The sequence below is a fragment of the Pteronotus mesoamericanus genome, unplaced genomic scaffold (assembly GCF_021234165.1).
Source record: "Pteronotus mesoamericanus isolate MK-2021 breed Mesoamerican mustached bat unplaced genomic scaffold, CSHL_Meso_final scaffold_582, whole genome shotgun sequence".
Taxonomy (NCBI): Eukaryota; Metazoa; Chordata; class Mammalia; order Chiroptera; family Mormoopidae; genus Pteronotus; species Pteronotus mesoamericanus.
In genome coordinates this window covers 746,479-773,315 of record NW_026555323.1, presented here as the reverse complement: position 1 = coordinate 773,315, position 26,837 = coordinate 746,479, and the positions used below count along the sequence as shown (strand labels likewise).

The window sequence follows — 26,837 nt, the reverse complement described above, 5'->3', positions numbered from 1 at the left end:
GGTTCCTGCAGGGTCCCTCCACGCGCTTTTCCTCTTGCTCACTGTGACCTGAGTCCTTTCTCAGTGATCAATGGCAGCCGAGAGTGCGACCGCTCTCCTGAGTCCTACGGAGTCCTACCAGCGAATCATTATGTTACCTGATTTTCTTTTTTTTTCTTTTTAAGAGAGCTTCAAACATCAAACAATTAAATATAGAAACCCGTAAAACACTCTAAGAGGGGACAGTGTGGGCTCGGAATCAGGGTAGGTGATAAGTAGGTGGCGAGGGAGCGCTGTCCCCGAAGCTGAGATGCGGCTCCTGCCCCTTTCCGTGTCTCTGTCCCCTGCCTGAGGGGACCTCGGGCGTGTCCTGGCCCTGACCCGCGGACCCAGAGCACCTCCAGGGCTGCGGCACGCCGCTGTGGTTTAAGGCTTTGCTCGGGGACAACCCACTCAGGATGGCTTCTAAAACAAGTGAGTCTTTCATGACATCATTGTTCATAATTCCATCAAAAACTCAGTCATTAATATTGTTTAATAAGCTGATCTGTGAGTAAATCAGTATGGTTCAAAAGAGTCTAATCATAAACTTCTGTAGACTTGTTTATAATTACAAGTGACTGAACTCGATGGTATTTTTACTCTAATATTGGTTATTTAATGCAAAAAGTTTTCTAGATCCCTACACAGTTCCTTCCTGAAAATACTAATTCCTTTTAAAACAGTTCTCCATGTATTGTAATATTCAGTATTTCCAAAGAAAAACATTTGTCTCCAAGAATGACAAGATTAATTGAAAGATCAAACCTTCCCATACATCTCGTTAGCAGGACAAGTGAGGAAAAGCATCTCATTTTCCCCATCAGCATGATCAAGTTTATAGTATTTACCTCTTTCAGCCTCAAAATGCTAGCGACGGAATCGTAACACACTCGACTCCAAAGTGGCACCGGTACCTGGTGTCCTGGGCAAGTCAGCATGGCTTGCAGGTATGACCCTAAGCGCACACAGCGCGCGCTCAGGTGGGATGGGAGGCCACGTGTGACGCACAGCACGGCAGCAAATGGCATCGATCCAACCCCAGACGCCACTACGCCCGGGAGGGGACTTTCCGACCACTCCGTCCTTACCTCTCTTCTTCCTTCGTTCTCGAATTATCTTCTGCGCGATCCTCCTCCAGCGGGGCAGAGAGCTTAGCAGCTTGAACTTGGACATTATGGAGAGGTCGTTGCAGACTGCAGGTCTCAGTTCATTAAAGAGGAACCGCAGACGTTCGATGACGGGCGCGCAGACCTCCTTATAGGAACGCCCCTGTTCCTGGTGTGTCTACCCGGTCAGAGATGAAAGGACAACTTAACGACGGACAGCCCACCGACTGTGTGCACAGCACAGGAGAGAGAGAATCAGGCCCTACCCACCTTAATGAGGGAGCACTTGGCTTGGTAGACAACCCTGCAAACATCCACCACCGACTTGGGCAACGCTCTGTGCTTCACCTGCTCAATACCAAGCGTGCCGGCGTGAACCAAAGACAAGGCCACGTGTCCTGGAAAAGACATTCAGAAGGGGTCACGGAGGAATGACTGGGGACCTCATGAAAGTCGGAAATCTTGGGACAGTTAAAATATGGAGCTTCATACCTAAATCTTCGTGTTTCAAGAGGCAACACAGCAGCAAGCGGCCCACCTCTTCCACCGGGTGCTCGGGAGGGAACGTGATTGGCGTGGTCAAGTGGCATTGCCTACAGTACCTTTCTATTTGACACAGGAAGTCCTGCAACAGAAACAGCGGGAGGTGACTTCCGAGCCATCCCAGCACCGCGTGCGTCCGAAACTGCGCGTCACAGCCTCCAATGCACCTGCAAACAGCAATGCTCCCACGACGTCGCCGGCACAGTGACCGAATCAACCCCTCACCTTCAACCCATCCCTCTGAGCAACATGCAAACCAAGTCTGCCGGGCTACCAGGAGAGCGTGGGCGCTCGCACATCAGAGTCCCGAGGGGAACAGGGACGGCGAGGGTGGGCAGGCCTCACGTACCTTCACGTTGTGATCCTGGATGTTGTTGTCGGCCAGGGCTTGCAGGAAGGCCTGGGAGTGGTCGCCCAGGGCGCGTTTGTGGGTGCAGAGGTGGGACTTGCTGGCAGGCGTGCCCCCGGGGGAGCTACAGTGGTCCTCGTCTTTCTCCTCGTTGTAGCTGTAGTGGATCTGGCTGGTCTGCAGGCCTCCCGAGAAGATGGACGACTGCAACCACTCTGGAAAATATACATGCAAACATTCAAAAATAAAATACCAAAAACCCCTGAGTGCACGCTTCAGAAATGCTGGGGAAAAAAACAGGAAGAGCTGAGTGCCCGACTTAGCAGGTGAGATTCAGCATCATTCACATGGAAGAGCCGCGTCCAACATAGTTACATGGATGGGCTTCCAATTCCTACACAGGCATCTTGTTCCTTTACACTCGTCTTTACTGCGCTTTGCGGATACTGCGTTTCCATCAACATTAGATCAAGACTCTCTACCAGCAAAAAGGGGGCAACTCACTAAAGGCTCAAATGACAGTTAGTGTTTCTTAGCAAGAAAAGTATTTCATAATAAAGGTATGTACACTGTTTTAGACATAATGCTACTGCACAGGTAAAAGACTGCAGTATACCGTAAAAAAAAAAAAATTGCTTGGTCTCCAGTTTCTTAACTGGTTTGCCGCTATGAACCTTTCTTTCCCCCAGAACCACGTATAACTGTCTCCATTGACCCGCTACCCCCGTGTGGGTGTGCTTACTATGTCTGGCTCATCAGCACACAAGCACCTAAAGGCAACGGTGCGTCTGATTCCACACGTATGACACCCTGAGTGTCTAGCATGGTGACACACCCAAGGACAGATGATCCTTGAACAACACAAGTTTCAATTGCACGCATCCACTTATATAGATTTTTTTCCCTGCTGGCCTGCAAACTGGCGTTTAGGAAGCCGCATACGCAGAGCGCCGGCTTAAGTTATACACAGGCTTCTAACTTGCTGGGTGATCAGGACCCCCGACGCCTCCTTGTTCAAGGATCCACGTCACTCAGTAATGCTTCTTGTATGGTCAGTGGACAGACAGATGGAGAAACGTACAAACCCATGAAGAAAAACTTCAACCCATCTTAAAAGATACGGAGAAATATCATTACTTTGGGTGTTGCAAAGGCTGCCATCCCGAGCGGTATTTGATTTGAGTCTGACGAAAACACAGTCCTCGAGCAGAGCGCGATTCCCGCCGGCAGCAGCCGATGCCCAGCCCGTGAAGTCCGGGGCACGTGGGCCGACGACCGCCGGGCAGAGCCGCCCGTCAGAGGGCGTGGCGGGAGACCGCACACAGGACCCCTATCTCCACCGGTCAGCCTCCGCTGCTGTCACCGGCTGCGACGGCCAGTGAGTGCCACAGCTCTTCCTAATTACCTGGCTGGTAATTTCCTTACTACCCTTACTTTTCCTCACCGCCAGCTTTGTCAAGTCTTCCTCTCCTACTCCAATGGCCCGCAAGGCGCAGCTGAAATGACCTGCTAATCTATTAGCGGAAAATGAAATGCTTCTTACTGGAGCACTCGACCTCCACGGGCGACAGCGGCGTGCTCATGGCGAGATAGGAGGCGTGCAACCCGAGGAGCAGGCCCAGGTTCCGCTCTGTGTCTATCAGGGGCGACGACAGGCTTCCCAGGTCTGGAATGGTGACGACCTCTTGGTCGGGCTGGGGAAGGGAAATAGCATCATGAGCCTGCGGAGACGGGGTCAACGCCACACATAAAACCAAGAGGAGCACCAGCTTCTGTCCTTAACCAGACGTGCGGCTGCGAGGAGGAAATGGGCGCTCTGGGCCCCTGTTCAGCGTCCGGTCACAGTGAGCTCACACTCCCACCGAAGAAACGGGAGCCACGAACCACACGCATCCTACAAAGCAGACAGCAGCCGCCCAGGTCTGCGGGTGGAAAAACCGAGGCAAGTAAACAGTTTCACTAGAACAGGCCTTAGGGAATCAAACAGAAGTTTCCAGAGTGATTGCATTACAATGCTTCAGAAAATACACTGAATTGTTACATAAAAACCCTAAAAAGAAACCAAAATATGACAAAACAAGAATTGCTGAGTCAGTCAAATGTGACCATACATGTGGAGGAAATAAATTTATTCAAACGGAAAAGACAGAGTGTACATGACAATAATCTTAAACTGTGCCCATCAGCTTACAAATAAAATGCTTCGGGCCCTACTTTTGTGGCATTTAATAAGCTTTATCACCTCTAGCTCCGTACCTGGAAAGCCAGTCCCAGTATATAAACTGCAACGCTCAGGAACGTGTAAAAAGGACATCTTTCTATTACATTGAATTATGCTACTATAGAGTTCCTCCCCAAAAATATGGTTAAGTCATTAACCTCAAGATGGTAAGTCATTCCAAACTTCTACATAAGCTTAGGATTACGTTATAAATATCATACGTTAACCTTTTTATTATGTGTCGCAGTATCTATATTTCTTACAAATTAACAATTTTAAGAGCAATGTTTTAAGAGTAGGACATCATTAAGTCTTAACATGCATAAATGTACATTTACTTATAAAAAGGCCTGTAGAGCCCCGGTTGGTGTGGCTCAATGGAATGAGCGCTGGCCTGCAAACCAAACAGTCGCTGTTCGATTCCCAGTCAGGGCGCAGGTCTGGGTTGAGAGCCAGGACCGCAGTGAGGGGCGCTTGAGAGGCAAGCACACATTGATATTTCTTTCCTTCTCTTCCTACCTCCCTTCCCCTGTCTAAAAATAAATAAATAAAATCTAAAAAAAAAGGCCTCTAGCGTATTTGCAATGTTTATCACATAATGACACCCTTGCCGCCAAACCACAGAAGACCCAGCCTCAAGAGCTCACAGCGAAAGCCACCCAGCGTCAACACACTGAGCGGGCCCCAGGGCCGGCCCCAGGGCGTTCATCACACACAGCCTCACCTCCAGATACTGGCCAACGCAGAAGGCGTGCATCGACTCCCGTGTGTCTTCGAACTGGAGGGCAGCTTCCAGAGCTACCACTGGGTCTTCCCCGGCAAACTGAGCTGAAACCAAACAACAAGATGACGTGACTCCATACAATTTGTACACACCCCGACAGAGAAATGGTGACAGGAAATAGATTCGGAAGGTTAATGACCTCTTGCCCTCTCCCAGGGCTGCCTGGGCCAATTGAGAACCTGGAGTGCATTCCAATGAGTGTTGGAACAAAAAATGTATAATGATGAGAAATTCTTCAAATGTACCTGAATTCCCTGACAGGACAGACACCAAAGTCACAGTTTAAAATGTGAAGGCCCAGGAGAAGTACCAAATCAATCACTGAAAAGCCTAATGTTTTTATACCATGTTCATGGATAAGAAGAATGAACATCATTAAAATGTCCATGCTACCCAAAGCAATCTACAGATTCAATGCACTTCCTATTAAAATACCAATAGAATATCTCACAGAACAGGAACAAATATTCCAAAAATGTATGTGGAACCACAAAAGACCCCAAATAACTTCAGTGATCTTGAGAAAAAAGAACAAAGTTAAAGGTATCATACTACTTGATATCAAACTATGCTACAAGACCACCGTAATCAAAACAGCATGGAACTGGCATTAAAAACAGACCCAGAGATCAATGGAATAGAATAGAGAGCCCAGAAATAAATCCATGTCTTTCTGGTCCATTAAAATTTGACAAAGGAGGTAAAACATACAATAGGGTAAAGACACTCTCTTCAATAAATGGTGTTGGGAAAACTGGACAGATACATGCAAAAAAAATGAAACTAGACCACCTCCTTACACCGTACAGAAGAATAAACTCAAAATGGATTAAAGACTTAAATGTAAGACTCGAATCCATAAGATTCCCAGAAGAAAACATAGGCCGTAAAATCTCTTGACATTTCTCTTAGCAACATTTTTTTCTGATACATCTTCTCAAGCGAGGGATATGAGAGAAAAAAATAAACAAGCAGAACTATATCAAACACAAATGTTCTTGCACAGCCAAGGAAATCATCAAATTAAAGGACAGTCCACTGGACAGGAGAACATATTTGCCAATGATACATCTGATAAGGGTTAATCTAAAAAATTAGTAAAGGACTTACATGACTCAAGACCAAAAAAACCAAACAAAAAAAAAATCCCCAAAAAACAAACCCAATCTAACTAAAAAACAAGCTAAAAAGGACTTGAATAGACACTTCTCCAGAGAAGACTTACAGATGGCCAAGAGGCATATGAAAAGATGCTCAACGTCTCTAATCATCAGATAAATGCAAATTCAAACCACAGTGAGATATCACCTCACACCTGTCAGAATGGCCATCATCAATAAATCAACAAACAAGCGCTGGCGAGGCTGTGGAGAAAGGGAACCCTCGTGCACTGTTGGCGGGAATGCAGACCGGTGCAGCTGCTGTAGAAAGCAGTATGGAGACACCTCAAAATATTAAAAATGGAACTGCCTTATGACTGACCTAATGATTACACTTTTGGGAATTTATCCAAAGAAACCCCAAGCATTAATTCAAGAGACTATTCGCACCCCTATGTTCACTGCAGCGTTATTTACAGTAACCAAGCTTTGGAAGCAGCCAAACTGCCCATCAGCAGCTGAATGAACAAAAAAGCTGGGATATATTTACATAATATACTACTTGTCCGTAAAAAAGAAAGGACAGAAATCTGACCTTTTGCAATAGCATGGGTGGACCTAGAGAGTATTATGCTAAGTGAAATCAGCCAGTCAGAGAAGGCAAACACCATACGAGTTCACTTACGTGTGGAAGCTAATGAACAAAACAGAAACAGACTCACAGATACAGAGAACAGACCGACAGCTGTTAGAGGGGAGGAGGGGCGGCGGCTGGGTGAAGAAGGGGAAGGGATGGAGCAAAAAATAAAAAACCTCATAGACACAGGTAACAGTATGGTGATTACTAGAGCGAAAGGGAGGTAGGGGAGCAGTTAAAAGAGTGTACAGAGGGCATATATAGTGACGGAAGTGGGGAGACTAGACTTTGGGTGATTAATACACAACACGATGTCCAGATGATGTAATACAGAACTGTACACTTGAAATTTACGTAATTTTATAAGCCAGTGTAACCCAAATTAATACAATTAAAATATATGTACACACACGTGCGCGCGGGTGCACACACACACACACAAAAGAGGAAAAGCCTCATGTGCTGCCTACAGCGACACACGCCGCGACATCGGCCAGGAGGGAACAGCGAGGCCTTACCGAGAATGCCGCTCCCTGCCAGGGACTGGGCCTGGAAGTCCTTGATGTCGTACACCCTCCCGTCGATCACAGTCCAGGAGCCGCCGTCTTTATTGTGGTTCTCCAGGTCGGCTTTGCGAATAAGGGTCACCTCTTCGTTACTTCTGCAGTTCTGACCTGTAAAAAATGACTCTGTATATACAGAAACCAGAATCAATAAATTGATAGATCAGTAAGTCAAACAACAAGAACAAACTGTGTGAAGGAAATACGAGGGGAAACAGACGAACCCACGGCCACAGTGGGGGGTTAACACACCTCCTGACACACAGAAATTCAGCAAGGACACGGAGTGATATGAAAAAACAAAAACGCCACCGTGGGAGCAGCACGATTAGTAAATCTGGCCCCATACGAGGCGACAGGGTAAATCTCAATAATTTCAAAGAAATGAAGCTGCAGAGTACGTTGCGCTGACCATAATGCAATTAAATTAGAAGCAACAAAAATAAAATAAAAATTCTCTATATATTTGGAAATTATGAAATATATTTATAAGTCACCCAAAATTCCCAGAAAAAAAAAGACTATGGAAATTAGAAAATGCATGGAAATGAACGATACTGCCAATATTACAGATCAACAATCCTGATATCCGGTTGAATGTATGTTTGAGGGCGTTTATACCATTAAATGTATTAGGAAAAAAGAAAAGCTAAAAAGTAATAAACATCAAGTCAGTAAAATTCTATGAATTCATAATAATACTCCGAAAAAAGCCACTGGTCACCTTTGGACACCAACTCAGCATCATGAAAAACCATCAAAGGGAGGTTGGGGAATGAGGTCAGAAGCACATATCAACTGACTGTGGCCTGGAGAACTTTAGATCCTTATTCAAAATAGTCCCAACAAAAGGGCATTTTTAGATTCCAAGAAAATTAAACACAGATTGTGTGTATATTAGATGATATTGTGGTTTTATTACTTAAAAAAAAAAGAAAGAATGAAAGTTCTTGCCCTGGCTGCTGTATCTCAGTGGATTGAGTACCAGCCTATAAACCAAAAGGTCGCTGGTTCGATTCCCAGTCAGAGCATATGCTTCGGTTGCAGGCCAGGTCCCCAGTAGGGGGCGCGCAACAGACAACCACACATTGATGTTTCCCTCTGTTTCTCCCTCCCTTCCTCTCTGTCTCCTAAAAATAAGTAAAATCTTTAAAAAAAAAAAGTTTTTACCACTAATTACCATTTACAGATAAAATGTGTTAAAATGTTTTAAAGACAGAGATATGCTTTAAAGTAAGTCAACCAACAAGATAGAAAAGAATAGCAGGGGCTGGGCAATATGAGTACTTGCTTTTCAAAAAAATAAATAAATAAATAATAATAATAATATTAATAGCCATCCTAATGGGATGAAGTGGTCACTCACTGTAGTTTTGATTTGGTCTCCCTAATGATTAGCAGGGAGGCAAAACAGTTTTTAAAAAAAAGGCAAACCAAGACCAGCAATATAAGTTAACAGGACCAATCAATATAACCAAAAAAAAGGTAGCTTTATTCCAGAAATGGATGGCTGATTTAGCACTTAAAACATTAATAGAAAAAAGAAGAAAACTGGTCAGTCGTGAGGAGATGCAAAGAAAGTATTAATGAAATTGATATTTAATATTTAAAGGTATCTGCAGAGAAAGCCCTATGAGAAACACTTCACGTGTGGCACGCGGAAGACTCTTCCTCGGCTGCTGGGAGCGAGACAAGGACGCTGTTAGTGCCGCATCAGGCTAGCACGCGCCGGGCACAATAAGCCAGGAAGGGCAGCTGCAAGGTCGGACACCGACTCAGGCAGACAGTCCCTTGCTTTAGACCCAGGGGGCGCTCCAGAAGAGCGGTCATGGACAATTCTGTCCCCCAAAGGTGCAGGCACAAAGACCCTCTGGATAAAAGGCCTGGGACAGAAAGTAACGTGACCTCTCAGCACACGGGCGGAGGGACAGGGAGAGGTCTCACACACCCAGGGACGAAAACCGGCACCGTGTCTAAGGAAACCCGGTATATATTGCACTGAAGCGCACCCTCCGAACCGCCGAGAGAGAGACGTAGTTAAATGCCACCAAGAAAGAGGAGGAAAAATGTCTACACGAAAAAGTTCCTAAAGGGCACGTGCCCATTTGACAACAGAGTCACGAGCAGGGAGGACGCCCTGCAGGGACAGAGGCGCGCTGGGGCGGGTCCTTCCCGCCCCAGGCCCGAGCCTGGGTGGCTGGCTGTCTTCCCTGGGAGCAATCCCACGGTGCTTTCTGTATCTTCGTGTCTCTGTTTTAATGCACAATAAAAATGGGTTTTAAAAATGAGAAAGTTGGAACTGCTGATCAAATTAAATGCCCTCGACCATATTTAGGACAGAGACAAAACAACAAATGACCATTTAGTTCACAAAAATAGATGAACGGTGCTGAAAATATCAGCTCTATTACAAAGCGTTAACAACTCGGCCCAAGAGCCTAAGGCCACCTTCCTGAGGACAACTGCCACTTCCACACAATGAGAGAAGAAACAGCCCACCTGGCTTGAGCTTTCCTATACAAGGGTTTTTTTTTAATTTTTAGAGATGAGATATTCATTGAAAAGTGGTGTAAAATTATAATGTAAAGCTTGTTTTGATCATTTTTCTCCCATTAAAAAAAAAAAGGTATAATTGATCAAAATGTATACTTATAGTAATTTCAGATAAGATGGCCTAAATTTTCACTCTTTGTGGTTTTATTATTGCGCAGATGTGGCCTCCTTATAATAAAATGAAAGTTGAACGACGACTTCAATTAATTCAACAAGACCAGGAAGTCAAAACCATAGAGAGTGCGGTTACTTAGATTCAAAACATCAAAGCTCAAGACTTGGAGAGGCCAAGCCTCGTCCCCTTGGTGGGCATTGCAGGCAGTAGGGACAGGGACCGCCCGCCCGGCCACGGGACTGCACGCGCACCGCCGCCAGATGACGCCGACGGTTCAGAAAGTCATCCGCTACCCGCTGCCGCCTGCAAACCCGCACATATCGAACCACCTCAAAGCACCCTCTGGAGACGCCCAAGAAAGGGCTCCCCAGTACTTTCTAAAACAATCCCTTTGAGGATGTAACTGCTATATCTGACAGAAAGATCTTCCTTAAATATAACCCAAATCTCCCCTGGCTGAAATAATCTCCACTTTCCTCTTACGCCACCATCGGTAAAAATGGCACGTAAGTGGTCTTCCTGGTCACTGAGTCTATGTGACAGATGGGCCAGACCCGGTTAGACTAAGACAGAGCTGCTCAGGAAAGCCCCGTAAGTGAAGACGCCGTACCCATGATGCCGGGCCAGGCTAGCTCCTCCTGGTCATCTCGCTCCTTCCCCGGCGCCAGGTGGTTGAAGCGATCCAGGTGTTCTAACAGGCCGCCCAGCAGGGGCACAGCGCCGGCCTCCTGCATGAGGCTGGCGTTTTTACTGAGCAGGAGGACGATGGATACTACCAGTTCCGGAAGGAGGACGCCTACAGGTGAAAGGGGGCAAAAATAATAAGATTTAGATTTAAGCATTAAGATTTAAGTGAAAGCACTTACGCTGTGGAAAACCAGTTTCCCTGCCTGCTCTATGTTCAAATTCTGATAAATCGCAAAGCACGGAATGCTTGTCCTTAGCGTATCTCTACGGGATTATTTTATCTTTCATTTTCCAAGAGGCAGAGGTAGGTATCTAAGGGAACCCTCTGGCTTAAAAGAACATGTTTCAAAACCACTGCTTCAACACAAAAGCATTAACAAAAATCTTTTATTCCGGAAAAGAAGTGTTTACAACTAACTTACTATCAGAAAAAAAGCGCTCAATAATAATCACCTAATGCCTCAGAATTAAGTTGAAAAAATATTAATATTGGAATTAAGGTCTTAAAAGGGGCAACTAATTTTTATGCTGCTGAAATAAAATGAGACGGTTACCATGGAACCCATTACTAGAGTGTCCATAACGGGGTACAGTTCTAAGTCACTGATTACATTCAGAGCGATCTGACTCCTGTACCAGGTCGCTTAAGCACAGAATTGTCAGTCACTACGAAAACAAAGGGCAAAGGGCAAAGGGCAGCGGGGCTAGCAAATGGCGGGGACAATGCAAACTATTATTAGGCAGTGACAAACGGTAGCTCTCATCACGCTCTGAAAATAAACACCAATAAACGCAGGTGGGGAACAAGGAAGGTACCAGTGAAGTCCCCTTCCACGATGCTGGCCACCTCGGCAAAGTGCCGCCAGCTGGCGGACGCGATGCTGGCGGCCACGGGCAGGATGTCGCCGATGTGCGTGCACAGAAGCGCCGTGTACTTCTTCAGCAAGGAGCCCACGCCCATCAGCTCAGGACCTGCAGGGAGAGTTAGAAAATGCCATTTCACTATCCAGTTCACTCTGTAAGTAAAGTGACTTGCGCCACTCCTTCTCTATCACCTATATATCTTTACCCACAATAACTCTGGCTCTTTTTAAGTCACCTATTTTGCAAAACAGTGCATTGGGTTATGTCGATGTTCAGACACTGCCCTACACGGTACCTAGAAACCCTGGGTATGTGAATACTAAAGTCGTAACTTACGGAGTTGTAAAGCCTTATATTCAATAACACACGTTTCTCAGTCCAAGTCTTAATGCTTGTAATCTATTCGCAGTGAACTAAGGCATCCTTCGATCTCGTAAAACTTCAGCTTTTCTCCCTCCGTGGCTCCTGCTGGCTTTTCAGTCCCTGTGACTGTACGTCTTCAAGATGGTCACCTCTTTCAGACTTGAAGTTCCCTTATTTCCATCTGAAATTCTCCATCACCTATAAGGGCCTCATTCCTTGCAGGAGGTAACTAAGTTACTTTAGAACATGCGAGCTATGAAGAGGCTAACAGCAGCGAAGCTCTCCATCCTTGGCAGGGAGCTGCCTTAGCAAGAGCCACAAGGGGCCTCCCTGTGTCCTGCACAGAGCTGAGCGCTCACAACAGCGTCCTGTTCTGATCCTCAAAGGTCCCCTCGGGTATCACCCCCATTCCGGAGGGTAGCAGTTGATTGACAGCCCCCAAGAGACCTAGCCTCCGGGCCACCAGCCAATAAACCTGTCTGGCTCCAGCGGTGACTCCCCCCGCCCCCCACTCTACCCCGCTGGCTGCCCGGTGTGACACACACGTGCGATGGCACAGTTTTGTTCCCATGCTATGACAGTTCTCCAACAGTTCACCACGGATACGTGCATTAAGTCTGATAAACTGTCTGTCAGGCTAATCGGAATAGAAAGGATGCTATTCTGGATGTCTGAAAAATGTAAATGTTAAGACAATGAGATGAAAAATACTGATGAGTCCAAGACAGAAACAGTCACCAAAAAAAGTGGATTTAAACAGTATAAGGAACGCCCATCTGTGCGTGCAAAACAGGCATTTCAGAAAGCCCCCCGCCCCACGACATCCCACTTGAAGCAACTTACTAGGAATATCTGCGGTCTGACCGATACTCTCTCCTGGGTAAAGCTTGCTGATAAGCAAGCGCTGAAACCGCAGCAGCAAATCCAGGGACGCAGATCTGTCCCGACTGTGTTGCTCGAAGTCCATACAGGACGAAATGCGACGGGCAACGTCTTTCAACCTGGCTACTGTCTGAGAAGCAATGTTTCTACGCAGGGGAGAGAGAAGTGCAAAATTAAGCAAGTTATGGATGTTTTAAAAAGTCAAGGTGTTTTTTAAAATCACGACACACTAAAGTCAGAAATACGGGCTGGGCCCTGCAGCCGCTCCATTCCCCCAATGCGTCAGGCATGTCTGTGACAGCACAGCCCCCTTACGATCGTGCTCCTATGGGCTGTGTGGAGGGCTCCAGAAGGACAGAAAACTCCCATACAATCCTTGGGAAAGAAAAACTGTGCTGTTGCTTTTTGCCCAAAGCCGCATTCCTGAAGACAAGGATCGCCTGCATTTCTGTGTCTGCCTCTCAAGTCGGACTTCAGACTTTCAAGTAGCGCCCAGGGCCGCCACGTGGGGATTCCCAGGCTCAGAGAGTACAGAGAAAGACAGAAGTGGGTAAGCGGACCAGGTCGGGGTCACGGGTGCTCGGGGAACATGGCAGCAAGGGAAGACGCGGAGGCTCCAATGCCAACATGAGCCAAGAACCGTGAGTGGGCGGGGAGAAAGGAGAAGCAGCGTGCGTCCGGGAAGGTCCCCATGGGAGAGCCATCAGCGTTGTGGCTCCCTGGGCAGAATGCAAAGAACAGGGGCAGGGCGGTGCAGACGGGAGGGGAGCGGACCCGGCAGGGCCAGAGAGCCAGGCTGCGGGCACTACTTCTGCAACGCCAAGCCCCCGAGGTCCCGAGAGGGGCGTGGCTTCCGGTCTGAGTTGGGGGAAGGCAGCTGTTGTTGCTGCGAAGGCAGATTAGAGGGGACGAGATCCCCCGATGAGACCCGCTCCCCAGGGACGGTCCCAGTGCCAGGTGGACAAGCCTGATCCCCGGTATGAGAACAAAGGGCGGAGTGGAGCCCCGTCACCAGCCCCGTCCCAGCCAGGAGGGCGAGGGCCAGCCGGCTGGCACGTGGGGCCCATCCCGGGCGTGACAGCAGGTGTGAGGACAACCTGTCCATCGTGCCTGGAACTAACAGCAGTGCAGTGGGGACAGAAGCAGGGGACATGAGGGCTACCCCCCGCAGCTCCTCGGCTCCTACCCAGAGCCACTGAGAGCCTGGGGCTCCGCTCCCCAGCCACACGAACTGAAGGTGGGCGCTCCCAGGCCGCCAGGCCGCTCGGCTCTCGGCCCCACTGCTCGGTCACCACCCTGGAAACCTCCTCACGACCAAAGAAACCAGGCGAGAGGGAGTCTGGGGCCGAGTGCAGAAGGGGAAGGGATCAAAAAATATAAACTGGCCGTTACAGAACGGTCACGGGATGCCAAGTCCCGCACGGGGACACAGGGACACAGTCCGTGGCATTGCAGTAACTGTGCACGGGGCCAGGCGGGCGCTGGAAATACGGAGGGAACCCTCTGTAAAGTACGTGACCGATTAACCACCACGCCGTGCGCCTGATGCTAATGCAAAATAACAACGCACGACAACTGTAATTGAAAAAATTTTGTGAAAAAAAGAAGAAACCGGTCTAGAACCTCGGTTTTATGCTGTACCAAAAAGGAGCAAAAGAGCGTAATGTGAGAATAATTTTAACTTATTTACGCAAAAGAGCGTAATGTGAGAATAATTTTAACTTATTCTGAATATTAAATTCTGAACCATAATCCAAATGCATAATTCTGACAGCGCTCACTCACTAAAACCCCTCGGCGGTCCCCGTTTCTTATCTGTGGCAGCAGGAATTTCTTCACCCTGTTTTTCCAAGCAGTCCACTGCATGAAATGCCCCAAGTGCCTACACCTTTATAGACTACCTTTCAACCGCTGCGTCAGCGAAGACAATCTGTGTGTCCTTCGCTCACGAATGCTAAGGTAAGAAAGCCCGACGGCTGCAGCCGAGGGGGGCTCGCTGGCAACCCTGTGAGCAGCCTGGACGCTGGGGTCCGTGAGTGAGGAAGCTGCAGGCGCAGTTTCCTCTTCCTGTTCTCTGAAGTGGTTGGGAGGTGCTGACTGCTTCCGCGCTTCAGTTTTGGTCTTGTTTATAAAGAGGTGCAACTTTATGATGAACCTGCGGTGGCGATGACACCCCCCACCCTGCCCCGCTCCCGGGTGCCGCCCCACAGAGAGGGCCCGCGGCGAGCCACACCCGCCACTTACGTGTTCTGCCTGTCACATTCAGGAAGGGAAGTTAACCCCACGTTCCAACACTGTCATTTCAACATAAAACCAGTAAGGAAGTGCACTGAGGCATTTTATATTGGCTTCCTCCCACTGAGTCTTCAAAAGCCACTGTGTATTTTGTTGCATACGGCACACCTCAATGACATAACTATGTTTTCACTGGAAATACCTGAGCTGCACTTTGAGTCAAAAAATGCAGTTACAAAAGCAAATTGATATGGCCAAGTTATTCCAAGTATACTTAATAGTTTTCTGAGCGCTAAATCAGGTCTAAGTTTTACATTTGAATTTAGTAAAAAAAAAAAAAAAAAAACTCAGTTAAACTAACTGAACTTTAACTGGTACAACAATAAAATGTCTCAGCTACACTGGACACATTTCAAGTGCTCATCACGCCAAGGTGGGCGTAACTCCCAGACTGAACGGCACAGGCGCAGGCAGGTGAGGCACACAGGTGTCCCCTCACCAAGGGACAAACAGGCTGAGCGAAAAGGAGAGCAGGAGCTGGCCCCTCATGGGAACAGTGACCGGCCACCACCAGAGGACAGGAACCAGAGTGACCAGAGGCCCCCACCCAGCGTCCCCTGCAAAGGGAGGGCCATTCAAGACACAGAAAAGCACTTCTAGAGACACGTGCTGTACGCTTTCGAATTTCTGCAGAGAACTTGACCATCTCATTACAAAGCATTCGATGCCCACTCGCCTCACTGGATCCTTAGTTAATGACGTCACCGTGAACACCGCCCTGCGACTGCTCCCACCGGTGGCAAGCTGCCAGCTGCCAACGTCACACAAGGGGTCACGAGTGGAACCTCTTAGCAACAAATCCCAACCTCTTCCCACCACCACCAACGGCGCTGAGTTCATCACTGGACTTCCATTTGTTATACCGAAGATCAGAATGTGTGAAACGCGGATCAAAGGAATCATCGGTAGATTAGAAAAACTAAAAAAATAGAAAAACGGTTAGTATTAGCACTTACTAAAATCTACGTAAGGAACTTACTCTAAACCCCCCCCCTTTTTTTTTAACTTTTTAACATTATTTATTTTAGTGAGGGGGGAGCAGAGGGAGAAACAGAGGGAAACACATCGATCAGTTTCCTCTCATACGCCCCCTACCAGGGACAGGGACTGAACCCACAACCCAGGCGTGAGCCCAGGCTGAGAACTGACCCGGTGACCTCTGAATCTGGGGGGCGACACACAACCCACTGAGCCACACTGGCCGGAGCTAAAAACTCCCTCTTTAAAAGTTTACTGTGTGCCCAGGCGCGCCAGCCGCAGCCGCTGAGGACACACGTGCACAGGCTCCCGCTCGCGGGACTTGGCTGCCTGAGCCCGCCCTCCAGGCCTCGGCCTCCTGCGTGTGTGGCTGGAAAACCAGGAGCCGAGCTCCCGCAGAGCAGACTCTGTCGCAGGGAGGGGCGGTGGCCAAAGCCTGTCAGCAGCCGCAGCCGGTCAGCAGCCGCCTTCCTCACCCTCTTTTTGCACTGAAAGGCCAGCGGACACCCATCAGCCACCGTGTGGGACCACTTCCGCCCTTCTCAGCGTCAGCTTCTGTGTGTGCGCTGGCTCTGACCGCGTCTTACCTCCTCCGGATCAAGCCTTCAGAAATCATGCTCCCCATTCTTTTACTTACTTTGACTTTGACATTCAGATTTGTCTTACAAAGTAACACACGCGCAGAATATGACATGCAGACTGAGACAATGACACAACCAGCTTTTCAAAAGTGGCCTTACCGCCCCGATTTTCAGTTGCACCTGGCTGCTCGGGAATAAGAGCAAGGATCTTCTCCTAGAAGCTAAGAGAGTCCCAAAGAAGCTGGACCCCAGGAAGCACACATCAAGGAACATTGTAATTACATTACCGAGGATTAAAGATCGAGAATCTTAAAAGCAGCAAGAGAAAAGGAGAGAGTCACCTACAAAGGAGTTCCCATAAGACTCTCAGCTGATTTCTCGAAAGAAACTTTGCAGGAAAGAAGGGGCAGGAAAGGAGTAATCAAAGTCATGAAAGGCAAGGACCTACATCCAAGATGACTCTACCCAGCAAAGATACCATTTAGAACGGAAGGGCAGGTAAAGTGCTTCCCAGATAAGGTCAAGTTAAAGGAGTCCATCATCACACCAAGCCCTTATTATATGAAATGTTGAAGGGACTTATCTAAGAAAAAGAAGGAGATCAAAACTATGAACAGTGAAATGACAACAAACTCACAACTATCAACAACTGAACCTAAAAACGAAAACAAAAACTGAGTAAACAAGTAGAACAGGAACAGCATCACAGAAGGGGCGATCACATGGAGGGCTGTCAGGGGTGGCGCGCAGAAACCGGGGGCAAAGGTGCAGGGAATAAGAAGCTTAAATGGTAGGTACAGAATAGGCAGGGGGAGGTTCAGAACAGGATAGGAAATGGAGACGCCAAAGGACTTACATGTACGACCCATGGACATGTGCTGGCGGGGAGGGGAGTGCTGGGCAGAGGGGAAAAAAGGGGAGAAAAAACCAGGACAACTGTAATAGTATAATCAATAAAATATTCTTCTAAAAAAAAAATCTTTTCCTAGGTTTATCGCACAATCCAATTTTCTCCGAGTGAAAATCTTAAGCGTCTCCAGCTCTGCCTCATCGAGCACTCCAACCTGCCTTCTCATCTGCGTTCAAAACTCTGCTCCTCACCCCAAAAGCCACCCGAGGTAATTTGCAGGGTATTTCTCCAAGAGCCAAACACGGTTTTGAGACCCTAGTTCCGAACTTACTATCTTACCATGAACCCAATAATCCTGTTAAAAAATATCTCATACTATTTACCTAAGAAGCTGTTGTATGAGCTGAACCAGAGGCAAACACTGTTTTCCAGAAGATTCATAGATCCCTGTATTAATAAGATCTTTATCCAATGGAGTCCTACTTCTATGAAATGTTGAGGCATTTGCTTCCTGTTCATCAATTTCTTTTTCCTTCTGTGCTTCTTTTTTGGCTTCAATATCCTGTAATTCACAAAACAGAAACCGGTTACCAGCGATCTTAGAAACAGGCGTGAAGGCAGCCTGGGCGGAGCCCTGATCCCACGGCCCAGCTGTCCCTTCGCCAACTCACACTCCAGGTGACACTGGCCCACACCCACCTGCTGAAATCCTGTTGCTCAGCTGCTCACTTTCTAAACAGACTCCTCGACCCACAAACCCGATATCCGGGCTGCCAATGCTGATAGTCTCCAGCCCCGCCCTGTGAAGTCCCCAAAATCTCGACCCCTGCTGCCAGCGCTCACAAACCCCCCATGTGACCTGCCTATGCCCACAGTCTCCCTGCTTGGCAGACATCAAGCCAACAACCCGCAGAATGAAAGGGTATGTTCCCAAGTCACATACCAGAAAAGAGACATGTGTGCAGAATCCAGAACAAATGCTTCCAGCTCAACAAGTCTAGGTAAAGGTAACCCAATTTCAAAACAGGCAAAGGACTGGAAGATGTATCTTCAAATAAGATAAGCAAATGGCTGACAAGCACGCGACAAGACGCTTGCCATCTGTCACCATTCACACCGCCAGGGTGACCGCACCAAAAGCGACGGAGCGCAGCCGCCCCTGGCGCCGGGGCAGAGAAACTGGAGCCCCCCCACCCGCCACGCCCAGTGACGGGGATGGAAAACGGTGCGGCCGCGGAGGGAAACCGCGTAGCTGTTCCTCGAAACACGACCTTAAACTCAACAACCCTACTCTGGGGCACATGCGTACACCTGCAAAAATAAAAACATACGTCCACGCAAAACCCACAAATGAACGCTCCTGAGAGCATCCCTCATAATTTAGAAGCGGAAACAACCCAAATGTCCATCAGCTGATGGATGGGTAACGTGCTATGTCCACACGAAGGAGTACTGTTTAGCAAGTTTAAGAAATGAGGTATAACAGGGATGCTACACCCTGGATGGCCTTGGAAAACACTGTGCCGGGTGAAAGAAGCCAGGCACCAAAGGCCACGAACGGCAGGAATCCGCTTATATGAACTGTCCAAAACAGGAAGTACGTGGAGACAGGAAGTGGATCGGTGGTGGTCAGCGGCGGGGAGGAGTGGGGGCAGGGGAGTGTCTGGTAAGGGACCCGGAGCCGCCCTGTGGGCTGGCTGATGGGGACGTTCTGAAATCAGAGAGTGGCAGTGGTATAGTCACATGACTATACCAAACACACACTGAGTTATACACTAAAAAGTGTGGATCCTACAGTATGTGAATTATATCTCAGTAAAGCTATTACTAAAAAGGAGGGGTTTCTTTGGCCAGTGCAATGAAAACCATATGCCTGAGGACCTACTATGTACCAAGCATTGTTCTAGTAACCAGATTTACTGTGAAAAAGCAAAGTTCTTTCTTTCTGGGCTTTATTTTCTCATGTTAAAGCCAGAACCTTCGAGACACAAGTCCTCCCCAGTCCTGAGGGGTCTGGGACAAAGACCCCGACTCCGCAGCAGGGACGTGCGTGCTTCTGGCCCAGCACCTTCATCTCTAGAACTTTTTCCTAACCATCCTTCTCATACTCAGTAGCTGATAATCCACAAGAACTAAAAAGTGTTTACAGTAGCAAAGTCTAAAACCTAAACGGTCAACGATGGGAAGTCGTTATTTTTTTTTAAAAAGCAGCGATCCCCTTTCCAGATGACAGACTTCGCCAAAGCAACCAAACAAAGGGACGTAGGAGGAGGACGGATGTTGAACACAGAAGATGAGTGAGAAAGATGCGAAGTCATACAGCTGCGAGTCCAATTCCGGCACCGCTGTCGGTATCAATAGTAACCATGTGCATTCCTGAAATTCTGAAAGACTAGACACCAAAAATATTAACAATGGTTATTCCTAAATGATGGGGGGGGGGGCGCATTTTGTTTGTTTCTACCTTTCTGTAGCTTCGGGATGTTTTTGTTTTAAAATAAATGCCCTTAATTATTATGGCAGACGTCACAATCCGCATGTTTCTGTAGCTGTCCCCTCCCAAGGTCTGTTGGTCTGTCTGTCTGTCTGTCTCTCTCTCTCCAGCAAGAAGCACAGAATAAACATCTATGAACGAAATGAAGAGGCTCCAAAAATACGGCTGAGGTCATGGCGCACTGACTGGCCGGCCCACGCGTGGCCACCTGTCGTCTGTTCGCTCAGCGCCCCGTCCGGCCAGCTGTCAGGCGGGGCCGTGCGGGGCGCAGAAGAGACGGCAGGGGCTTAGAGGCAGCACACCTGCCACTCGCTAGTCGTGACACCTCAGCAAATCACGACACGTCTGTGGCAGTTATGTCCACATCTAAAGAATGGAACTTTAAAGCAACTTTTTCCACTGGACATGGCTGACAAGGTTAAAAGAGAAAACAGAAGTAAAGCCCACAGCGCAGCGCCTGGAAAAGAACAGGGACAAAAAGAATGGCAATGTCTGCAACGTGATCACATTTACGATTTCTTCTCATTTTCCGCAATTTAACCAAAAATTTGAGTATGCTTCCAAAGACAGTTTTAAACACACTTACTTCATCTAATTTTATCAATGTAAGTACTACAACAATGAAAGCAACAAAAGGGGCTAGGAATGGCCAATAAGCGCATGAGGACACAGTTCAAACCACACCCCCCGGAAGAGGTGAAGTTACAAAGGCTGACAATTTCCGGTCCAGGGACATCAAGACAGTGCGCGAGCTCTCATCCCGGCTGGGTCAAGAGTAAAGGCCACAGCCACCCTGGGCAACTGTGGGCACACAACCCACCCCAGGACCCAGCAGATTCTAACTGAGAGTATTCACTACAGAGGAAAAGCATCATCCGCTGCTGGCCTCGCGCGCAGCATGACGAGCGCCGCTTCACAAAGTCAGAAGCGATCCAACGTCTGCGAACAGGAGAGCTGACAAAGAGGGGCAAAGAGGGCCAGAGGCACGCAACGGAGCACTGACAGAAGAGGCAAAGCAGCGACACACGCAACGAGATGGGTCTGACGTCATCACCAAGGGCCAATAAAGACGGACACACAGAGAGTGTGCTCTGTGAGTCCACCAAACCGGCAGAAGGAACCTCACCCAGGGGTGGGGTGGGGGGAGGCGTGTCCTCCCTGCGAGCACCAAGAGGCACACGGGTACTGTCTGGGGACAGCAGTGACTTCTAACGTGATCAAGGTATCTCCATCCAAACCATTTCAATAGACGCGCAGAGTGGGTGCACTTTAGCATACTTCGTATCACAATAAAAATTTTTATACACTAGTAAGATAAAAGACTTTTAATTACCAAAAATATTTCGATGCTAAAAGTCCTATTTTAGTTTTTCAATAATTATGGCAAAAGGCTTGTGGCTTTTCCTTCACAAGCAGCAGTAGGGGGTTCCGGCCTCGTCTCCCTGCCAGTAAGGCCGCCTCTGCGGCTCGTGCGCCCACCCCTGGGGAGGGCCGTACCTGGATTTCCGCGGTGATGGCCGCGTTCAGGGCTGACTCCAAGCCTCCATCAGCCATCAAGCTGCCCACCAGAAGATCAATCATGAATCGGCGGCCTGGACTTACGTTAACTTCGTTGCCTGAAATTGGAAAAGAGAGTTTTCAGCCATGTGAACTAACGCCAGCCCCTCCCCGCACCCTCTCCTGCTCCCCGAGACCCCCCCCACCCACCTGCACAGGGCAAGAGAGCAGAGAGCGCCCGGGCCCGCTCCTCGGCCGTGGGCAGCAGCACGGACCACCCGCTCTGCAGCACGGCCTGCGCGGCCGCCTGCACGGTGCCCAGCACGCCCGCGCTGCTGGCCAGGGCCACCACGGTCTGCTTCAGGCTGTTGAGCAGGACGCTGCCCAGACCTAAACCAAGCAACTCTGGGTCAACCTGGTGACTAATGGCAGCATGCAACTGAAATGACAAAAACAGTTCTCACTTAGACACCCTAAAGACGAGTGGATTTCCAATCTTATTAAATACGTAACACCTTTAAGTGAGTTTCATTGAAATAATAAAGGAAAAACTTCCAGTATGTATGTATTTTTAAAAGTAGACTAGAAACTTTTACCCATAGTGGCTGAGGATCCATAGTGAGGTATTTTGGAAGAGAAATTTTTCAAACCCAGCTACAAACACTTATGTGCAAATGCCTGTACACCCAACATGAACAGAGGTTAAAGCAAGTGGAAAGCACCTCTACCCCAATGCAACCGTCTGCACCAGACACAGAGAAACAGTGAATATAATATAACCAAAAAAAGTATTAAAAGATGTATAGCCGAAGTCTAAACCAGAACTCAGACAGACACACACCGCAGGACCCAAGAGGTTCTGGGTCTGAGAGTAGATCAGAGCCGCGGGCTCGAGACCCAGGCTGCCCGCGACAGCCCCCAGGGACGCAGCTTCCTGCAGAAGGCGGGAGCCACCCCGATGCCCCACCTGCCGGCCCGCCGGGGCCCAAGGGCGACCCACTGCCCGCGTAAGCCTTTGAGTGAGAGAGCCCACAGCAGAATCAGGGAACTGGCTGCCCTACGAGTGTACGTGAAACCAAATGCCCCCCCAACCATCGCGGTGCAGGTATCCTGAGACAAGAACCGAACACCAACACCCCCTAGAGCCTGGAAAACTCACAGGAGCCTGGAGGCGCCAACAGTAACCGCCCTCTGGGGACGTCTCCACAGCCAAGGGCAAAGGGATCCACCCAGCACCGCCCCCACCCCGAAGTCGGCCTCACACAAGTGGGTCACCATGAGGGAAAGCACACACAGAGTAAAAGCAAAACATGCGCCTGGAGAGGTGGCAGCAATAAAAAATTGGAATGAATCCATAAAATAAGTAAATGTTCTCAGGAATCAAGGAAGAGAAAGAGCCCAGGAGATGAGGATCTCATAGGCAAAATGAACGCCTTGGAAAAGCCCCAAATAGAAGTTATAAAAATGAGGAACCCAGCCGCTGGAATACAAGCTTCAAGGCAGAGGTGTGAAGAGCCAGGCCCCACGACCGGGGCAGCGGCCCGGGACGTCCCCGTCTGGCTGCTTGGAGGACTGGCACAGGGACTTCGTGAGTTACTGTGTGCAAAGCAGAGATCACACAAGTGTCTGTTAAATAAATGGGCAATTCGAATCTATGCAACATTCAGCTAAAGGAAGGATCGGTGAAGAGAAAGAGAATGCTGAGTAAACCACCCAGAAAGCAGAACAGAAAGACGAAAAAGTGACTATTTAAAAAGAAAAAGAGATGTTAAAAGTATCAAAGAAGTTGTGATCCTTGGGAACATAAAATGGGAAAGTTCAGCATACACTTCATAGACTTCCCCAAAGGGAAAAGTAGATAAAAAGCAGAAAGCAATCACAACAGTGAATAGTGAAGGAAGTTTTCCAAAACTTAACAAAAAAGACAAAGAGAATCTTAAAGGCAGCGAGAGAAAAGCAGTTAGTTACCTACGGGGGGGGGTTCCCATAAGACTGTCAGCTGATTTCTCAACAGAAACTTTGCAGGCCAGAAGGGACTGGCAAGAAATATTCAAAGCCATGAAAACTAAGGACTTAAACCAAGATTACTCTACCCAGCAAAGCTATCACTTAGAACCAAAGGTCAGATAAAGAGCTTCCCAGACAAGAAAAAGCTAAAGGAGTTTATCACCATCAAACCAGTATTCCATGAAATGTTAATGGGTCTTCTTTAAGAAAACCATTAAAAAATATGAACAATACAATGGCAATAAATACATATCTATCAAAACAATCTAAAAAACATAATAAATGAACAAGCAAAACAGAAATAGACTCATTAAAGAAACAATTTATGGCTAAAAAATGCTAACCATCAACTGAGCCTTCAGTGGGTTATAACCCTTTTGCTGGTAGAGGGTCTCATCTGCAATTTGTAAAAAACTCAACACCTATGAAGCACAATAAAGTGAAGTGCAATAAAAATAAAGAGAAATCAATCTTACAAAAAAATAAATAAAAATATGATGTCTAACCTGCCGTTAAATGTATAATGTAATTATCTTCTGAGAGGGGAAGTTACAGTACATTCTGTCCTGGGACTACTATTAAAAGACCTTAAACTAGCAACAAGAATAAGGGAGAGAAAATGCAAATGCAGAGCTTTGGCAATGAAAAGACATTTAGGGGGCCCCATTTTCATTTAACTTGTGTGTATCATCTGAAGGAGAGATACAGTGCCTTGCAAATAACTTTCTATCTGATGCACAGTTTTAGAGGGTTGTTTTTGTTTATTTTTTAATAAACAGCACTGGATTAAAAAAACTTCACAAGGATATGTAATCTCAGAGTGAATGAAAATTATAACTTCAAATTATATATACAAAAATAAGACCTCACCTAAACATAATGTATTAAAATTGTAAAACAAGACAGAAAAATCTGAAAGGCTCCCAGAGAAAGACGAATCAGCTACAAAGAGCTGCGCTAGGTAAGATTTCTCACTGGCAACAATAAAGGTCAGAAGAGACCTGATAAAGTAATGGGAAACCTAAAAAAATAAGCCTAATTAAGTGGACTAAAGAGGGACTGAAGTGAATGGGTTTTTTTCAGACTTTGTAACTCACAAGCCTTGATGAAGAAACTCACTGAAAGAGGTTTCCAGGAGGGAGGGAGTGTACCAAAAGGAAGGACAAATTGTTTTTTACAAAAAGATGGTATTATCTGAATACAGACTCAAAAAATTATGATTGTAATAATTGAGGGAAAGTTAAAAAAATAATTGCTATTTCACCATCCTGAAGACGCATTTTTTTCATGTCTTCACATCTCTAAAATTGGAATATATCTTACACATTGTAATTGGGACCATTCTTCTTCACACACACACACACACACACACACACCCGCCCCCCAGCAAACCTTCATCCAATGTAGTAATAGGTTACTTGATAATTAAAACACTGGACGCAGAAAGGTGAGTTTAGACCTAATGCATCCTATAACCCCTTATTTTTAGGGAAGGAAGTATCGATTAACTTACGGCTTTATGAATTCAACAAATATTTAATTTTTTTGTAACACGATTAACGTCCAGAAATCAAATTTTAAAACTTAGGAACAATGAAAGGGAATTGAAAAGAAAAAAAAAAATTTAGAAACTCCATCAACAGAGCATCAATAAAATGAAGAACAAACTTACACAAAAACTAATCAGAAGGCCTAAATTCAAATGCATGAGTAATCATGATTGTAAAAGAATTAAATTCTTCTATTAAATAAAGGCTCAAGTGGGACCCTTTTAAAGAATCAAGCTTTATAAGCTCATTTAAAAAGACAACTCAAGCCCAGGGACCCACCAGAAAGAGGGCAAGCAATGGAAGACCATACGGCACACGGCAAACACGGAACAAAAGGGACGGCGCCGAAGACACGCACGCGGCTTCCCCGCCATGCGGACCCCAACAGCAGCGTCGCTGTCACCACGGAGGGTGACACACAGCTGGGCAGAGCCAGGGAAGGGACGCGACACCACAGGGGCCCCAGTCAACAAGGCCCTGTAGAAGGCTTCTGAGAACAGCGGTACTCGCCAAACGTCTGCTGATTTCATTAATGCAACTACACATTCAGCTGCTTCCTCCTTAGGAGCCAATGCAAAAACGGGGGAACGTGATGGGTCAGTTACACAGAGATCCTTGTGTTAGAAAGGGGGAAAATCACTTTGTCAGGAAAAACTGTTCTTGCCATTAAGCCAGAGGATTTTATTACCAAGAAAAATAAGATCACCAAAAACCGTAAGCATTTTTCATCAGCAGTTCCGCAGGCTAAACACCCACACCCCTCAGTGTCCTGAACATTGTAACAAACACCTGAGACGCGCAGAGAAGGGCGGGAGGAGAGGAAACGGCCTTACCTGCAGCCGCAGGAGGTTCAGCGTGGCCACGGCCATGCACTCCTTCTCCTGGGGCGGCGGCCAGTCGGCCGAGCCGTCCATCCCCTCGCTCACCTGCCGCAGCAGGAGGTCCAGCTGCTCGAAAGTCGCTGAGCAGATGTCCACCACAAACGGGACGCGGAGGCCGATGGACCACTCAGAACAAGACGACCAAGCAAAGCTCTGTGGAAGGAACACAAGAACTGGAAGTGAATCGACACATTCGGCTGCTGGGCAGGTCCAGCTCTGCGACGCGACTCACCGTTCTGAACGGTGAGAATGTCGTAAAGATTGACTGGCTCCTCCCTCTAATTGTCACAAACGCAGGCGTAATTTCACGGTTACCTAGCTCACGCACCAGCTTCTGATTTTCTCTCAAGTCACTACCCTACCTCGTTGTGCCACGAATAAAAAGGTAAAACACGTCTTTTAAAAATCGCTCTCAAACTTATTAATGCACATTAACAAATGGGAGCAAGCCAAAAACTAGAGACATACAACTCATTAGGTTTAAATGGAATGCTGATAATTATTCAAATAACCCAAAAGAGCCTGGAAAAAAGGAAAAAAGAGAGCAAACAAAACAAATAACGGTAAATATAAACTGAAGTTATAAATAACTACAATGAAACAGTCAACATCAAACAAAAAGAGAATGTCAATATGTATGAAAAACAAAAACTAATTATATGATATCTATAAGAAATCTACCTTAAATGTAAAGATAAAAAGTGGCTAAAGGGAAAGAAAACAGCTCTATTAATAGCAGACAAAGCAGACTTCAGAGAAAGGAACATACCAGGACTAAAGATGAACATTATATGATGATAAAAGGGTCACTACTCCAACAAGACAAAACAATGTTGAATGTATATGCACCTAATGAAAAGAACTATAAAACAAACAGAAGTAAAAACCGATAAAAATAAAAGGAGATACAAGTCAG

General features: G+C 47.2%; 1 protein-coding gene across 1 annotated transcript in view; it reads right to left on the bottom strand.

Moving 5' to 3' along the window:
- The window catches only part of HERC2 (HECT and RLD domain containing E3 ubiquitin protein ligase 2), a 185,074-nt gene that overhangs the window by 97,880 nt on the left and 60,357 nt on the right, over positions 1-26,837 (bottom strand). Inside the window, exons 17-30 of the mRNA XM_054561907.1 lie at positions 25,874-26,074; positions 21,694-21,922; positions 21,484-21,602; positions 17,876-18,054; positions 12,750-12,934; positions 11,496-11,651; positions 10,603-10,788; positions 7,280-7,450; positions 4,965-5,068; positions 3,563-3,713; positions 2,020-2,234; positions 1,620-1,752; positions 1,398-1,525; positions 1,110-1,305 (exon numbers count right to left, since the gene is read on the bottom strand). Coding sequence (XP_054417882.1) covers positions 1,110-1,305; positions 1,398-1,525; positions 1,620-1,752; positions 2,020-2,234; positions 3,563-3,713; positions 4,965-5,068; positions 7,280-7,450; positions 10,603-10,788; positions 11,496-11,651; positions 12,750-12,934; positions 17,876-18,054; positions 21,484-21,602; positions 21,694-21,922; positions 25,874-26,074 — 2,353 coding nt within the window. The remainder of the gene's footprint in view (positions 1-1,109; positions 1,306-1,397; positions 1,526-1,619; positions 1,753-2,019; positions 2,235-3,562; positions 3,714-4,964; positions 5,069-7,279; positions 7,451-10,602; positions 10,789-11,495; positions 11,652-12,749; positions 12,935-17,875; positions 18,055-21,483; positions 21,603-21,693; positions 21,923-25,873; positions 26,075-26,837) is intronic.